The 18,426-nt window shown below is 38.0% G+C and overlaps 1 protein-coding gene across 2 annotated transcripts in view; it reads left to right on the top strand.

The window, feature by feature from the left end:
* Positions 1 to 1,151: 1,151 nt before the first annotated feature.
* snx9b (sorting nexin 9b) overlaps positions 1,152 to 18,426 on the top strand; it is a 37,428-nt gene continuing 20,153 nt past the window's right edge. Inside the window, exons 1-5 of one of the 2 annotated variants that reach the window (XM_017692529.2) lie at positions 1,152 to 1,506; positions 3,856 to 3,942; positions 5,332 to 5,406; positions 13,131 to 13,247; positions 17,821 to 17,889. In XM_017692529.2, coding sequence (XP_017548018.1) covers positions 1,495 to 1,506; positions 3,856 to 3,942; positions 5,332 to 5,406; positions 13,131 to 13,247; positions 17,821 to 17,889 — 360 coding nt within the window. In that variant the 5' untranslated portion in view covers positions 1,152 to 1,494. The remainder of the gene's footprint in view (positions 1,507 to 3,855; positions 3,943 to 5,331; positions 5,407 to 13,130; positions 13,248 to 17,820; positions 17,890 to 18,426) is intronic. The other variant, XM_017692531.2, reaches the window with a different exon arrangement.

The raw sequence follows: 18,426 nt of genomic DNA, 5'->3' as shown, positions 1-18,426 counted from the left end.
TGTAAATAAAAGCAAACAGAAGCATCTTCATGAGTAATCAGCAGTTACAGCCTTTGGCTGACAGTCAGTCTAAAGTCCGAGCTTGTTGGTTCGTTTGTTGTTTAGATAAGAAGGTGGGTCCTGGTGTCTAACCAGCTTTCTCTGAAGGCCTTGTCGATACAATTCATGACCACTAGAGGGGTCTCTCAAACAACATTTAAGAGAGATGATTGCTGAAAATAGCAGCATACAGACCCCCAACCCACAACACCGCTAAAACCACACCACTACTATCACCTCAGCCTGGATCTCTGAAAAGCCTAGTACTGACAAAAATCCTGCCTGTTAGGACCTGACATGATTGAATGTATCGGTGTATCCACAACATAAAGCATGAACTGTAACATGTTCTAATAAACTACAACAAAAAAGAGTTATAATAGAGTTCTATCTGAGAGCTATTCCACAAAGGGAGATTTCTCAGGTAGATAACTTCAGCCCAAATCAAGCCTGTCCAATATGAAAAGAGCTGAGGGGCATTCCCATTGGGCAGTCCTCATCTTTGACCTTAGATGTCTGGCTAACTGAGAAACCCTGCCTTGGGGAACGCCCCCCAGGTCATAATGGATGGTGTTATATAGCAACATAAAGCTATTCTTTCATTAAATTTCCCACTAAAATTACTTCATTGTTAGTCTGAGTTTTCATTTTGCCCATTATAAGGAATAAACGAGAGTTTCTTGAATTGTCACTTTTTTTACTTATGGCCCATAGATTTTTAGTTTAATCATTTTAAAAGCTATACTATTATAATTACCACTAAATTATTATTATTATTATTATTATTATTATTATTATTATTATTATTCGTAGTAGTAGTAGTAGTAGTAGTATTAGTATAAAATCTAAATCAATTACATTAACTATTCATGAATTTAACTATCTATACACCATATACTATACATAATTATATATAACCATAACAATACACCACACATGCATTTATTGAAAATGATCAGATGTCTAGAACAACAACAATAATAATCTAAACAATATATAAAGTGCTTATTCTTCTTATCATTATTATTATTATTATTATTATTATTATTATTATTATTATAGACACTATCTGGTCAGAGCAGCAGGTTTTGCAAGGCGCAGCTGTGGTTTCCGGTTTGGATTCAGTAGTTAGCTGGCTGAAGCTGGAGTTGATGAGTCTGAAGGGGGACAGAGATCAGATCGGATCAGGGGTCTCTGTAGCCGTCATATCAGTACATTAGCGGAATAATAAGAGCGGGAAGGTGCTCTGTGGTCTTTCTTCGGTGCTGGGGGGCTGTAGACGGGCTCTGTGTTCACGGCGGAGTCTCAGAAATGTGTTAAAGCAGCAGCTCCTCAGGACGCAGGGCTGTTTTCGCTGACTTGTCTGAGTTGTGAGGGAGAAATGTGTGGATGAAGAATCGCTATCTGCCTCTCAGCGAGCCAGCACTTCTGTAATGACTGATTAACGAGATCGTAATGGCAACAAAGGTGAGACCTGTGCTGACTTTTACTGTGTAAAACTAGTTTTTCGTCGTTGCTCCAGGAAAACTCGCCTCTCTCTCGCTGCCAGTCACTCCACGCAGGCGCCGCCGTTTCTTATCGGGTTTAAAGGTGTAGAAGTTTATATTTGTCGCGTTAAACTTTTTTTAAAATGTGCTTTACTCGGTTATGTGAGGTGCTGTCATTTTAAAAACAAAAACGGGGTTTATTCGTTTTCCTGTAAACATGGAAAAAATGTATCATTAGGAGTCTTGTGACATTTCACTGCCTTTCCAGTACAGGTCACAACTTTGCGCAGTGCATCACGGGAAATGTAGTTTTCGCCTTAACTATTTTGCTAGTAGTCTAGAACGCTTACAAAAGGCAACACGTTCCAAAAACTTTTATCAGCGGATTTCAATGAGATATATAATAGGTTTACAGGTGTACTTCACCATCGTAATAGTTATGTGAGCAATGCCAAACCCTGTTAGCAGTGCCATGGTCTTGGCTGCCTCACAGGCCCTAGTCTCTGTCCTGCTCTTATCCTGTGCTCACTAATGTTTAGGCTCATAAACCCATCCTGTGGTTTCTGTTGCAACCTCTGATGAGTCTGTTTATAGAAGCTAATGTTTCTCTGATTAGTCAGCAGTCCTTGGCTTGCTTTTCTTATCTAATAAGTTCTTGCCAACCTCACTGTGACTGAGTTGATTTCCATTCAGGCCTGGTTTGTTTCTCAGGAGTCTTGCAATTTTGCCACATTAAGACGTGAGAGAGGCAGACGTCACTTCTGCAGAAATCGTTCCCTTAAAGATGTGTGATGTGTTCAAATTGAATAAGTTGTTCACGTACACTTCCTCACACTCACTTACTCACTCACTCACTCACTCACACTATCCCTATGTGTATAAAGAGGGCCTGTAGCCTGAGGAGGCCTCATGAATAGAGGGACCCTTCACACTGCTAATACCCACACTGTTGTGTTTGTATGTTAGTATACTGGGACCTTTGTAGTAAAAGTATCTTTTGCTTCTATCATTGTTCATGTTATCTGTATAGTCAGTCATATGGCAATTACATGCATAAAGGGTAATTAAGGCCCAAATACTACACTGTGCAAAAGCTGGTGTAATTTCCAGTAAAAGTACAAGTTATGTAGGAAAATAAGTGAAAAGAACCCAAAAAATTATTAGTGTGTCAAGAAAATGGGACGCTGTGCAAGACCTGGTAGACCATCAAGCTTTCATTTTTGAGAGAGGAGAAAATCAAGCTCTGTTTTTGCTCAGGTGTTTCTGTCCATCCTTCCACTGTGAGATAACAAGTAAGCATTGTACGTCTGAAGGGATGTGTAGCTGCCAAGAAGCCTTTCCTGAGAAAAGGAAATGGATAAAATAGACTAAAAAAGAACACTTGCAGATCAAACAAGGATGCTGCTGGTTTTCTCAATGGAGTCCAGACTTTAACATCACTGGATGTTTTGGAGATTATTTGGATTGTAAGAAACATTAAATGCAACCAGATTCTGAGACTGAATTTTTGAGGTGTGGAAAAAACATCCCTGCATACTTCTTAGAAAAACAGAAAGTGAGTCTCCTAAAAAAGAATGGAAGCTGTAGTAAAGGATGGACACTCTAAATACTGAAAAAATATATTTAGCTGTTGAGGCTTCAGTGTAATTTTCAATTAAATATGTTTTTTCCTTATTTTCCTATTGCTGAAAAATGATTAACCATTTTGACTGGAAATTAAACAAATGAAGGTTTGTGACTTCTGCACAGTACTGTATATCCTTTCTTACCCAAACTGTTCTATGTTGAACTTTAATGCACTCTATGCTCTGTTATATCTGTGGATGATAATGTATGTCTGTATAGATAAAGCTTTTATCAGTAAGTGACTTCCTATTTCTGACCCAGCCAAGGCAGAGCAAAAATAAAAAGTAATAAAAGCTTAAAACTATTCTTCATTTATGACTTGTGTGAAATCGCACTTGTGCTTCAAGACAAATCAGATCAGTTTAATTTCTTCACAGAGAGACATTCTACTTAGTAGCAGTCTGTGTGTATGTAGACTCGCTCACACATGCAAACAGGTGCATCTTTAAAGGAATACCCCAGCATCTTTCAACCTGGTCTCTATCAGCTGCATGTGTAGCAGACAGTTGATTCCCACAGGCAGAACTTTGAAAAGGACAGAAAACCAAAGGCCAGGTGCTTCAGCTTCTCTGTTCTTACACTGAGTACAGTGTCGATGTTATTGTCTGTGGTTAAAAGGTTAGTTTGAAACAAGAGTGTTATTTTAATCCCTGTCTTTTCTGTTTTTTTTTCTTCTTCTTTTTTTTTCTTTTTCTACTGACAGGCGCAGGTTTTATACGACTTCACAGCAGAGCCGGGGAATAATGAGCTTTCGGTGAGAGAGGGAGAGACAATCACAATCACAAACCAGGTAAACTCACTTCTTACCTTGACAGTGCCTTTAAATTGTGTTTCTTTCATATGTGTCTCAGTGTGTGTGTCAGGGTCAGAAACTGACCCTGTGAAACAGTCCCCAAACATGTCCCACAGATTCAAAATTTGGTCCCATAATTAAGTCACTTTAATATATTGACACGAGTCATCTCGTATATATTTTCTATCCAGTAAAATAAAGATGGATCTGATTAATTCTCTGATGCTGACATTCTTTATGTGTGCTGGCTAAGAATGAAACATGAAATCACCAAATATCAGTTTGCATATGCAAATTTGCATATTTGTTTATAGAAAACAGCCATGCTTGCATGGTGCATGTCAGCGCATTTAGTTTGTGATAACTGCCTTGCTTTATATGTACTTTTGAAAGGCTATAAAAAGGCCACGAAAGCCAGCAAATGCCACTGAAAATCAGTCCAGGTCAAAAATTGCCCACAGTTCAAGAAATATCCTGAAAAAGCAAATTTCCCCTGCTTTTTTGAAATAAAATGGCGTAGCGTTTTAACATTGTTACAGTTTCAAAACCCACTCTGTACAATTAATATGTAGCAACTAACCTGCAACAACTACCCATTTGAATTCATTGTTTTGTGATGTCACAAAAAATCTTTGTGTTGTCAAATGTCCACCTACAGCAGTTTAGCCCCACCCTTTCACTCTGAAGTTATAAGGAGTGTTTCAGCCTGAACTGAGGACAGGGTGGCCAATCAGAACAGAGCTCATTCTTCTTATATTAGTCTTAAAGGCACAGTAACTAAAATGGGCTATATAATTATAAGGGATGACGAGGCTGGAAACTGGTCATGTAAAAATGAATTTTTCCTTTTTTTGATTAAAAAGCCACACAAACATTGTTACAAGTCAGCTGGGGAGGGGGATACAATAAAAATTTAGTATAGGAGCCCTTTAATTTAAAACAGGAAATTGCAGAAACAAAAGTTTTTCAAAGGCATTGAACATGTAAAACATGTGGATTTCCAGCATGTTGCTGTAAAATGTAGCTATGCGTAAACCACATTTAGGGCACTTTAATCTCTGCTACATCTCATCAGTGGCTCTAATGCTATCAGTTAAAATTAAGTGGCGTGCAGAGATGAGAGAAAACCTGGAGCTGTGGATCACTAAGCAGGGTTTTCAGAACAAAGTGCGCTCTTCACTCTCATGCTTACAATTCAAAAGCACCTCTTAACGTTGAATGAAACACTTGACCATTCGAATATTAGCTGTTTATTAGAAATTATCTAAACTTTTTAACCAAAATAAATGATCAGACATTAAGTGTTTGTTTTGTAACAGTTAATCGGTTTATCATTATCATCTATGTTTCCTATAAAACTGAGTGTGTGTGTGCTTCTTTTGTCAGAGCATTGGAGGAGGCTGGATAGAGGCTCAGAACTCCAGAGGAGAAATTGGCCTGGTGCCAGAGGACTATGTTGAGGTAAGGATAACTGATCGGCCGAAGGGCACACTGGGTCATAAAGCTAGACATTATTCGCACACATACACACAGCTGAGGGTGTGCTTGTGTGTATGTGTGTGACGTTTCCTGAAAAGGACGGAAGCTGCCACAAGAGGGTGTTTGCCAAATTCAGCAGGAAGCCTTTTCTTTCCTTGTGGCGCGGATTGGCCCAGCTGACATATTTACAAACCAGCATGACCCATGTGTGCCATTCATTGTTATTCTTGATAGCACAAGGCCACTTTTTCTTTTCTTATGATTCTGAAATCTTGAGTATGGCCTGATACAAACACTGCAATTTAGAATGAGCCATTTCCGATTGAAGTGCTTGAATCAAGGTGAGAATGTAAAAGTACTGCACTCAAACACGATACTAACGCACAGGAAAAACTACTTTTTCACTAATATAAATACAAAACTACAAAATCTGAGCTTTTTAAAATTTAGCTAAGTGCTTTCACTAAAAGGAAATTTAGCATTTCTTGTTTTGGGTGCGTGAGTTTCTAGGTTTTAAAACAAGCACTGACTTGTGGTTTGTGTAGTGTAGTGGGTAACGATGCTGTCCTCAATGCAGCAGACTGTCCTCCACTCTTTATCAAAGCGTCCTTGAGTGAGAGTCTGAATGCAGCTACACCCCGGATGCATCCAGTTGCACAGTATTCAGAATTTCAGAACCATTGTTTTTAATGAAGGTATGCACACTGGCTCTTGCAAACACTGTTCAATTTCTCCATGTCCCACTCAGCATTCTGTTGTTACAACATAAAAATAAGGCTGTATTAAGACCACAGAAATAATCTGTTATGTAACATGTATGTATTGAATTTAAAGAGTGTGTAGTATGAAAGGCAGTGTACTGTTACTAGCCTATCTTTTTTTCGTTTGTGTTACGTGTCTTTTAGCGTGAAAACAGCGAGTTTGTGAAGAGGTAGTTAACTGATGACAAATGTGATGTAAATTGTTTTCATGGCATTTTGCTGCATGAAAAAAGGTGACAGGTCTATTCTCTAAAAACCGTGCCACTTCAGTGCGGCGTCTAGGATGCTCTGCCGCTGTGCCGTCATTCTAGATAAGAGTGTTTGCCAAATGCATGAATGTCTGAATTTAAAGGTTTATCAGAGTAGGCTGCTTGAAATAAAGGGATTGTAATTTTAGTGTGACACTTGGCTAATTACTCGTTCTTATGTCCGGGATAAGTTACATGAGGCTACTGTTGTTATGTGACCTATTTTACTTTTCTTTATGTTGCACTTCAAGTTGTTCTGTCATATTTCAGGCTGGGTTTATTTCATACTAGGTATTAAACCGGTGCAATCTGTAGTTGGCATGTGTGCCTGGGTGCACGAGTGGTTTATAAAGATATGTGTATGTATGTTGAAACACACAAGTTTAATTGTGGTTGAAACGTCATAAATCTTAAAGAATTCATAGTTTCAGTATGTTACTGAATATTTAAACTTTATTACAATACATATGGGTACATCTAAAAAGATTGATTTTTGATTACTATGTACATAGAATACCCATATGTTGCCTGGCCCTTTTGAAGCGGGTAAAATGGTTATTGATGCTTCACAATGAAACTGTGTCAATGTCAAACATTAGCCTACTTTGCTACCATTCAGTACATGCCTTAATTATTTAGTTCAACTGTCTTAAATCTCTTACTTTTATCTTTCACTGAGATCTGAAAGGAAGATAAAGTGGTCATGGAATGGAAAACATCACTTTGATGGTGCAGCGTAATCAGGAAAGAGAATAAAAATACTTTGTGTTTTTGGATACTTGTATAAGTTGTCTTCTGGGTGCCAATCAGTTAGGGGTGGTCATATGACAGCATGTTGTGATATATTACATCACATTGTGTTTTTCATGGCAGTATGTCATGGAAATTATTTCACTTCATAACACTGAACAAGTGCATGAATCAAAAAAGACCCGTTTTAGAGAGTGTATAGGGGAAATGGGTGGTATACTGTTTATTCCGTTGAAGTTGTAATAATAGTTGTTCCTCTATGCCACAAATAAGCACACAAAACTCGACATACAGTATGAACCACATCAACGTTATCCTGTTTAGCTAAGTGGTCGAGTCAGAGATGTTTCAGCCATCTTTTAAATAAAGATAAAAAAGTAGAGGGTCCTCGATCACCTCCTGCCGTCTAGTCCATTGCATGTGAAATAGTAAACTTTGGCTTCCATTTAAGATTCAGGTCGTTTTCAGGGCTGTACAGTGACATTCCGCACGCTGATACAGACACACTTTTTTTTTCAGAACTGGGAAATACTGGAGAAAACTACACAAGAGATTGGCTAACTGTTAACAGGCCAATTGCTACTCACACACGCCACCCATCACAACATGTTTGATTCTGTCTGTCACTCTTACACCAGTCTCTCGGCGCGGTGTCACATTCTTTATCCTCCAAGCCAGGTGGTATTTGAAAATCATGTTACTGAAACCACACCTGTACTGAGGTGGATTGTACAAAGCAGTTGCTGGGCTCCCGGCTTACTATGTTAGCATTAGCGTAGGCCAGCAAGGTTCAGCTCAAAGCACCAAAGAACAAATGCTGTTATTATCTATGTCATGTCAAGTATGCTCTTAGACATGAGTCTTTATCCTATATTCTTATGGATCATTTCGCTGGAACCAAGCCTGTACTGTGGTGGGAGTCTCAGTGTGCTCAGGTTAGCTTAAGCTAACAGGCTACAGCTTAAAGCCCTGCAGAACAGATTTGAGCTCCTGCTGTTATAAGATTTTGTTGTCTATACTTGTGAAAGCAGAGCACCAGTTAGTCAAAACGAACCAGTTCTGGGGTGTTAGCTGAGCTTTATTTTAGCTAGGAGGCTACAGCTCCAGACACCACAGGGCAAGTTTGAGTTCAGCTTTTATTCCCTCTAACATTATTCACTCGACTTTGCTTCCTAACATTACCATGATCATTTAAACTTGTTTTAGCATACTAAGCTAATGCTAACCAGTTACTCTCTTTTGGTTAGTACTGTTTAACATTTAGACATTGGTGTCTAATTGGTGTTAGATTGAAGCTTTGGCATTTGTTGAGTGGTGCATTTAAAAGCCGTGCACTGCTGCTATTTGACTGGCGTCTGTGTGAGCGAACTGAACTTCAGGTTTGAAATAACACAAGATGGTGGCGGTATGTCATCCCACCAAATGTGACCCTGAATACAATTAGCTAATTGTGCCGAGAAAGCCATGCCGAACCCAGTTTTTAAGCATTCCCTGTCAAATGTTGTCCGTTCAGAAATGCCAGTGGAACAGTTGCACTCCATGTGTCCTTTTGGCCCTGCAGTGAAAAAGAGGCCTTTGATTTTTGTCAGTTGACACATAGGAATGGATACCAGAGCGATTGCCATGCTTCCGCCTAAGAAGTCACCTGATTCAGGTCAGATGCATCAGACAAGACCACAGTGGTAAGCTGTAGATCAGCTGGCACTGAAGCGTGGCTATAGTGTCTGTTGGTATGCGGCATGAGAGTACAGGACAAATGACTTAAGGAATCAAGTGAAGCTGGAGTTGACGTCATTTTAAATTCCTGTTCCATCTTAAAAGGTGCAGCAATTAGGCTCAAGTACCTGTACAGTTCCCAGAATGTAACTGCTGCCCAGTTAAGGTTGAATAGGAAAAAAAAGGCTTGTAGAAATGAAGACAAACAACATTTAGCCTTAGTTTTGCCAATGGAGCATCACAAGTTGAAGTGTCAGAAGGTGTTATTGACATTATTATTTTATGATTTACTTTGGTGTTTGAAAAAGATTTTTATTACAAAGTAAAGGGACATTCCAGAATTATAAGCTTCTGTTAACTTGCAAAAATAGCTTTAACTAAGCATCTTCAATATAACTGAAATCACATGTTGGGGTATATTTAGCTACAGCTTTCACCTTTGTGTTCATCAAAGTGTCCTCCTTGGTCTGAAAAGCAAGTTTTGTCAAAAGAATAATATAAAAGTTTTGTTTCCCAAACTATTGTTAAAAGCACAAGCTGAAACTGACATTATCAGGTCATTCTCCTGAAACTTCCTTAAACACATCCATAAATATTTAAGCGTCATAAGTATCATGCAGATGAACACTTCTCATATGATTTGGTTCATTTTACTGTGAACCCTAATCCTCATCCCCAAAGAATGTCAACATATGTTTTTCATTACAGAAATGTATAATTTTTTTTTCTTAATATTATCATTAGAAAAAATAACTATTATTTTTAACTGTTGAATCTGTTAATTTAACCATTCCTTTGTTAACTGTAAGGATGTGAACCAAAGCCAAAAAAGGGTTATAACCATTAATAAACTATTTTCATACAACAGTTCCGGCCATGCAAGCTGATTGGTTGATAGGCGTTCTAACTGTGCTGTTATTTCACCATAACATCACAAGTTTTTCACACTTTCACTCAGCTGAGATGCCATTGGTAAGCAACAACTGTGGCAGGGTCTGTGTTTATTCTTAAACCTATAAACTTAAATTCAGTTTAGTATCAATTAAATCATTCAATTTTATGTTTAATTACTCATCCAGGTGTCATTGTATACCCAAAAATAAGAAAACGTTGTTTATCATTTTAATTTTTTCAAGTAGAGTCACAGCTGACAAAACATGCTTATTTTTATTAAAGGCACTTAGAAAATGTTCCAAATGTTCCTTAAATGTTTGATGGGTAGTGTAGTGATTTGTATGCCTGTCAGGTCAGACTGTAATTTTAAAGGCATTCTGCTTTGTGTCTGCTCCTGTCTGTAGGTGTTGTTTTTTTAAGCTAAATGCTGTAGGGAAGGCTGCGATGTCTTTTTGGTGAGGACGAGCAGATGAAAACTTGGTAAACAGCTCAGTCTCAGTGTAAATACAAAGTGGAGCCATGAAGGCTGTTTGTGCTCGATGCTAGCTGTGGAAGCTTGGCTCCTGCTCACTGTCTCTCACAGCTGCACACACAGCCTTCACCACACATCTCCACCAGCCAAACAATGACTACATGTGTACACTTCTCTACAAGTACATTCTACCTTCAGCTGTTTCACTGGGGCTTCCTTTCACAGATCGCCTCTGTAGACAGTCATTGGTGAGTTGGGGAAAAACATCTTAAAGGGGAATTCCACAGCTTTTTCAGAATTTTATTTATTTTTTTTTCCAAAATTTCAGCGTAATTCAACCAATTCAACTTTTTGCTGGCATGCAAACAAAGTCATTCAGAGTGGTTTGATGTGAAGTGGTTCAGTGGCTTGGATTTCTTTATAGTAGTGATAAGAAACCAGGGGTCTTAATATCTACAAAATAAATATAGATGTTTTATTTGCCATTCAAACCACCAGAAAATCTACACAGGTCTTCTTAGTTTTTGTGTAATGTTGATGGTAGTAAAGTAGTGGCAAATCTGAATAAGCAAGTTTTCTTTGGGGACTGTTTTTTGTATGCCTGCATGTACATCTCCACCATTTTAGGACAAAAGCTTATCTCAAAATCGATGATTATGAAATAGTTCCAGTCCTGAAATCTGATTGGCTGAGCAGCATTCAAGGCTGTTGTAAAATGCTCAATATAAGCATGCCTATGACCAACAACTGAACTCTTTATTCCTGCACAAAAAAAAATCATGGTGCTGTTAGCTGAATAATTTTTTACTCTAGTGCTTTTTGCATGGACCACTGAGTGTACTGATGAAGCAAGAACCTGCTTAAATTTAAACTAAGGGGACAACAATTATTATAACTATGCTGGTCATCTGAGTAACAGGCTAAAAAATAGTTAACATGCAAAAAAAAAGCCTCATGATGAATATTACAGGCTTGAATTAAAATACTCACTATATGATTGACTGTAAAATGGCAGTATGAAAGTCTAAAGAATATCACTTGTAAGACTCCCATGCTTCAAATTTCTGTGTTTTAGTCTGATCTGCCTTAAGAAGCATCAAACACAGGAAAAATATCAAATAGCAGCCAAATAGTGCCCTGTTTGTCCACTGTGGGTGTGGCTGAATGACTATTTCTTAACTACATTATGCACTGTTGGGGTGCTGGAGCCAGTATTTAAATTTCTACATAGTGCACTGTGTAGGGAGCAGGGAGCATTTTGAGATTCACCCCCAGTATAAGAAGCCTGGAGGACTTGTGGTAGCAATTTGGGCAAAATCACGTTTCATCGTTTTACCCCTACCCTTTGTTTTTGAGTGTCACCCCTAACCCTAGACATGAACACACAAAACAGAGGGCTAAGGGATTGGGCCTTGGTCACCAAAAAGTTCTTATAAAGTGAAGGTTTTTGCATTAAACATAGTTATTATAAATTCATTATTAGTTGACAAAGTTTAAAAGTTCATTAAATTATTGCAATGTACAGTAAAGCGAGACCAAACGATCTCCACAGCATTTATCGATTCATGGTTGCCACACCAGGCCTTTGCAGACAAGATTGGACACATCTGCTCTAAAGGAACAACATTTCTTGGTGGAATACTTCTCTTTGTCTATTATTATTATTATTATTATTATTATTAATAATAATAATAATAATGATAATAATAAATTATTTACTGAAAAAAAGTTGTGTAGTATTTACAAATCGTTGTCTGTCTCGTTATAAAAGCAGTAAACCACTCAAAACTGTGCGTCACTGCAGTTTTCTCACGGGGAAGGGGATTTTAGGCACGACACAAGGCAGAGCTCTGTTTTTTTAATTTTTTTTTTAAGTGATAAAATCTCAGTAACGCTTGCCCTCCCGTGACTTATTGCTGAGACAACAGCGTCTCAGGCATCAGGCATAACCATTTTATATACTAGCTTTTGTTGAAAGAGCTTTTAGAGACATTAAACTCTTCAGACATCTGGTTCCCATCACATCTACTATGATCATCAGAGCACTCAGAGTGACTTTGTTTACATCTTACTGATTTAATTTTGCAGAAATAAAAATTTTTATTTAGAGTTTTGTTAAAGGCATACTGTGTAAATTGGGTTCCAGGTGGTATGAATTTGGCACCAATAGTGATTTTAGGTAGCCGAAAATAACTGATAATATTGGTCTATATCATTTTATGTGGTCTCAAAATAACCATACACCAATAATATCACACATGCTTTACTGACCAATATAATAAATAAATAGTAGTAATCACTGGGGTGGGGCTTCTCAGCATTGTTAGTAGTTTTGTTAGATCATCATGTTATAACATGTATAAATTATAACATATATATTGAGCTAGAGCTTGACTGTCTGGCTGCATGTTACATGTTTGTTACTTTGACTGTGATGATATTTACTAACCACATGAGACCATTACTGAGCCTTTAATAAGTCAAATCAGTTTATTATAACGTGATATAAACAACTTATAGACCATGCTGTGTTATTGTTGGGGATTTTGCTGATATGAATTAATCCATGAGCTTCCAGAGTTTTTATCCTAATTTCTGTCTTATGTTTGATCAGCATATGATCAATTACAGGAAGTTTTGATGCAATAATAGAAGACAGTAGGTGGTTTGGCTGTGTTTACATACAGCAGGAGATGCATTGAAATTACTGTCCATGGTGATCAACCATACACTACAGATAGAGCAGACAGAAATTACATATAAAATTACTTACTTAATTAGTTTTTACTTAATACTGCCTGATATAATCACCAAAGGATATGCTGAATATATTGTTTAGGCATTTTAGTGTTTGTCTCTCCACAGCTTAATAAGCCCCAGCCTTCATCAGGAGGAGGAAGTGTGCCCCCCCTTGACCTGTCCTTCTTTGACACTCATGTCCCGACCCCAGCTCCAGCCCCAGCCAGCAACACGCAAAGTCAGGTGAGCAGTCGCATCTCTCCCTTCCCTCTTCCCTTTAAATACAGCCCTCCGTCCTCCAGCTTGGTCTTCACTGCAGACCAATGAAACCAGAACGACCTTCTCTTCAAGACACTGGAATGTGGTCATTTTTTCCTGTCTTTGACCAGCACTCAGGCCATCTCTCGCCCACTGTTCACTCTTCAGCTTTCTGCAGGAAGTGAGTCAGCAGAAGAGGAATGGAGATACCAAATCCAGCCTGCGAAACTCCTTACTCTGAAATATGCAGATACTTAAACTAGCTGTGGTCAAACGGGCATATTAAAAACCAATCAGACAGATTCAGACTTTTAACAAATATTAAGAAAAAAGAAGTCAAAGAAAAACAAATAGAATAACTATATATGCTTCGAAGCAAAGTTGCCTCTTTTTGGCTGAAACAACGCCGGTTTTAGTTTGTCTGGTGCGGTGTGGCGCAGCAACTTAACAAAACTCCTAAACGCTGTGTTTTGTTGTGCAGCCTCCCCCGGACTCCCCCCTGACCTATATTCATAACGGTGTGCTCGACGGTTCAGTTCTGCTTAGATATTTTATTCTTTGAAATGCTGCCAGCTTAAAGGGGAATTCCATCAGTTTTACAAAATTCCTGCATAATTCAGTTGTTGAGAACACGGTCATTCAGAATGGTTTGATTGTTCATTGTAGGGAAACTGACCAACATTGATTTCTTTACATCGATAGTGACAGGAAGCAGGGGTGGCCAGTAGTTGTTACTAGACATTTATTAAAATCACTGGAATTTTTAGGGGATTATGAGTTCTATTCGCGACAGTGCTAGTAGTCGTCAGTCTCTCTTGGTGGGTAGGAAGGCCCTCCTTCTTCCACTATCACTTAGCATGTGCTAGCAAGCATGGGCCTCTGTGGAGAGCTCATACTAGTCTTCATCCTCCAGCTTGGAATTAGCATTTGATTGGGGCAGACCTTGCTAGTAGATAGACTCGGTTCTTACTAAATTGAGGGAAAATTGGAGGGAAAAAAAGAAAGCATATGTAGCAGCATCTGGGGATAATGATTGGATATATAGTCATGTTCAAAAGTCAAATAATATGTTTTGTTGAATTTCTAAATGATTTAACAAATTCACTACAAAGAGCAAACTTTAATATGGCATTTCCTGAAGCTTTTAACGAACAAGTTTAACAAACTAGAAAAAAATAAAACATTTAACATTGTGCCGTAACTCTTTTACAGGTCACATTTTCTGTTTTTTTTTTTCCATATGTTAAATTCAGCAAATAAACAGTAATTGTGTCTTAAAATGTGCAGATGTGTGTTCTCTTTAGAGGATGTGTTCACTTATTTTCCCTTAGAGAATCAACAAAACGTCATTTGGCCAGGCAAACTTTTATCTTCAGTTCTCACAGGGGACGAAACTGGACTGTAATTATAATGCAGCTATGAGCGAGTGGGAGCTGCTTTGCCTTTGTGATGATATTTTGAGAGATTACTTCAGTAGACCCTGTTTAACAGTAAACAAAGAACTTGGTTTGACTTGCTGTGCTTGCTGGAGGAAGCAGTCAGGACATGCAAGACAGACTGTGTGACAAACCACTTGCCAGCATGTCGTCATTTTGAACAGTGCTCCTTTTCTCTGTTGCAGTCTCTTAAGATGCTTCCTAGAGATGTTCCGTGAATTGATGAATTTATCGATTTGGACACATTAAATCAGCAAATCTACTAATGTCTGTAAAAGCATAAGGGTGAATGTCCCATTTAAGATTATTTACATATTAGAACCATATACTAGAACACTGTTAATTTCATGCTATGAATATGATTATCTCACAGCTTTTAGATTCTTCTTTATATATATATATATATATATGCATAAATGTTTTTATAAAAAGTTGTGTTGGGAGGAGGCATCGTAAAGGTAAATTGAGTGTTAGTGCAAGGCTCTTACTGTGAAAGTAGTCATCTTTTTTAAATTGGTCATCTAAAGTACAAATTTTATGGCCTGGTTTAACAGATGGTGCTTCAGATAATATCACTTTATAGTAAGAGTTTCACTGTGATACAAGTACCTTAAAAATTAAACCAGTATCATTTTAAAGCTGTACAGTGCTGGTTGTAATTGTGACTGGGAATATTCTTGCATTTTCATGTTAAGATCTTAAAATGAATTTTAGCACATATTGCTTCAGTTGATTACACTGTGCCACTTAATGCTGTATAATTCTGTAGATATAGAATTCTCAGTAGAATTCTCAGTTTTATAACTTTAAAACTGTATTTGGCTTATGTTTTAAAAACACCACATCTTAAGGCATCTCAAAAGGAACACAAAGCCCTTCAAACACATGCTTTTCTCATTTCATAGATTCATGTTGTAGTTCAGTCCCTTTGCCAATATGTAACTATGATAGGATTACAATTTATTTCAAAGTTCAAACCATAAAGTCATAACAGTAATGGGAGTATAGAGAGCCTGTGATATACACAGATCATGCACTAACAAACACTTACAACATGTGGAATTGCCTGATTGTTTTTTTTAAACACATTCAGTAAAATGATCACTCATTAAGAGCAAACAGTTTAGTATATAAATTCATTTTAAATGTGTGAAATAATGTGATTGTGACCAATATCCTTTAAATAGCTCATATATCATCATCGTTTTATGAATGAACCAATGGAAATGATCCAAAATTATATTTATATTAACTTACATTAAAAGTGATTAGAACCACTTTTGTCCTGTAAAATGACCATATTTGGAGAAACAACTTCTGACAGTGAGGCTGTATGATAACCAATTAAAGCCATTGATCTTCCTTTAGTTGTTTCTTAGTCTTATGTAAATATAGGAAATTGTCTGAATCTAGACTTTTGCTTGCGTGAAAGGACAGTGAGGTGTAATAGCAGAAGTTGTTGACCATATCTTCTCTGAAGTTCTGTCTCTGATACGGAAGTGAAAGCAGCTGCATTTTGTGTGTGTGTGTGTATGTATATATATATATATATATATATGTCTGTGACATTTCCATGGAAGCTGTGATTCGTTTGAAAAGGCTAAGGTTACTGTAGTGAACTGGAGTCACTGATGATGAGAAATTATAGCTGTCATCGTCTCAGCTATCAGATTTATCAGCTTTTAGGTATGCTTAATCTGTCCTAGTTCTAATTTACAATTTTTTTTTTTATATGGATTGGATTGGAAAAAAATTGCTTTTGACTGTCTAAGACTGTCAGATGTTTGCTTCCACAAAAGCATTGCTAGTTAATCTTCTTTAGCACGCATCTAAAAGATTTAAACGCTATGGTTAAATTTAGATAAGATAAGGCTTTATTGTCATTCACATCACATGTGGTACATGAGGTGGAACGAAACATTGTACTCATGGTCCAGTTAACTCCCAAGTAACATAAACAATAAATAGAAGGTGCAAATACAGGGGTGGACAAATAACAGCAGCATGGACCGCAGCAGTATGAGTACCAGGTAGGAGGTGTACATCTAAATGCTGGTAATGTATAAAGTGACATGTGTGAATGATATAGTGGAGGCACTGACTCAGTAAAGCAGCAATAAATAAGTAAGTGGACATGAAGTGCCATTGCAGTGGTTGTCTAATTGGAATTTAAGAGTCTTACAGGTTCAGGGTAGAAATCCACCAGGATATCCACTAATTCCACCAGATTATCACAGTTACTTTACTGGCCACAAGCATAAAATATAAATATTCAGAATATGTAAACAAAATGTACCAGTGTATTTGCAACCATATAGATCAGATGGGATGTGACTGTAGGAGTAGAGGTGCACTGGGTGGATATATTGGATCAGTATTGGCAGCAGTAGTGACCTGATAAAAGTTTTGGGCCAAACAGGACTGGCATGTTTCATACTGGTTTCTAGTCACAAGTTGTAAAACTGTAACAATGCATTATACAGTACCCTACTTTGTCACCCTTCATATAGCCTATTTAAGTTTGATGCATGACTGACGCACAGTTGTATTAATGCATGACTGATGCACAGCTGTGTTACTTTGAGCATATAGACCTCTGAAGACATCATTTTGTAATTTGCCAGTGGCATTCGGATGAACCCTGGGTTGTTTTTCTAGTTTTGACCAGCCACAGACAATTGGCTTTACACAATGTGATTGTCAAATTGGTGCTACAAAGTGATATGAGTTGATGAAGTATATCTCGTTATCTAACTACTAAATGTTCCAAACAAATTTCTGTAATGCTTGGAAAGGTTTTATAACATACTAATAAGAGCAGGTTCATGAAAGTGTATGCACCACATCCAGTTAGAAAAGAGAGCATAACAGACAAAATTCTGGTAGTGGGACCGATCTTGGCCTACATTCGGCCTAAAATATATCCGGTGGTCTTTTCAGCTCTGCAGGCAAAACGTCTACGTGCTTGGTGCAAAATTCTTCCCAGAAAGAAAACATTGGGTCCTTATTTGGAAATGATGCCAATTATAAAATGACACGCGGACCTCATCTCTAAGTGGCTGTTGCAGGGTTAACCCTTTCCTTGCAGGCCCATTGTGATGATGTCAAATTTCTCCTTTAAGGTGGATGTAGTTCAGGTGGAAAGCCCTGACACCCCCCTCACCCCTGTCTCCCCGACTTCCCCTGATGAGGTAACCACAGTGCAGGACGGGTCCCGGGGCCATGCATGAAGGCCCCTTATCCCATTCTGCCATCACTCCGCCCCCAGCACCCCCCCACTTCCCATCCTCTGCACTACACACACTGACACAGGAGCAGATGAGCCTGTGACTCAATTAAGAATGCACACATACATGCTTATCACCTGCAATCAGACTGATCAGCACCATTTTCTATAGTATGATCCCATCACTGTTCACACCAATCTCTGTCATCATGTTTGAAGAAAAACAATGTAAAACAAGATCAGTTATTACCTTTAGTATTTACAGAGGGATTGTTTACAGATCTAAATGAGAGAGCTTGGTCCAATTTTTGTTGCGAATTCCATTTTTTTTCTCCATAATTCAGTTGCTAAGATATCAACTAAATCATTCAGTGTGTTTTGATGTCAAATGTGCCATTCTAAAGAAGCGTCAAAATTTTGCACAGCGGTAGTGATAGGAATCAGGGAATCAGATGGGAATCAGATTAATGTCTCTAAACCGGGCTTTCCAAAGTGTGGCCTG

The sequence above is a fragment of the Pygocentrus nattereri genome, chromosome 4 (genome assembly GCF_015220715.1).
Source record: "Pygocentrus nattereri isolate fPygNat1 chromosome 4, fPygNat1.pri, whole genome shotgun sequence".
In the NCBI taxonomy this organism is placed as follows: domain Eukaryota; kingdom Metazoa; phylum Chordata; class Actinopteri; order Characiformes; family Serrasalmidae; genus Pygocentrus; species Pygocentrus nattereri.
The sequence above is the reverse complement of the archived record's forward strand: the minus strand, read 5'-3'. Positions and strand labels throughout refer to the sequence as shown.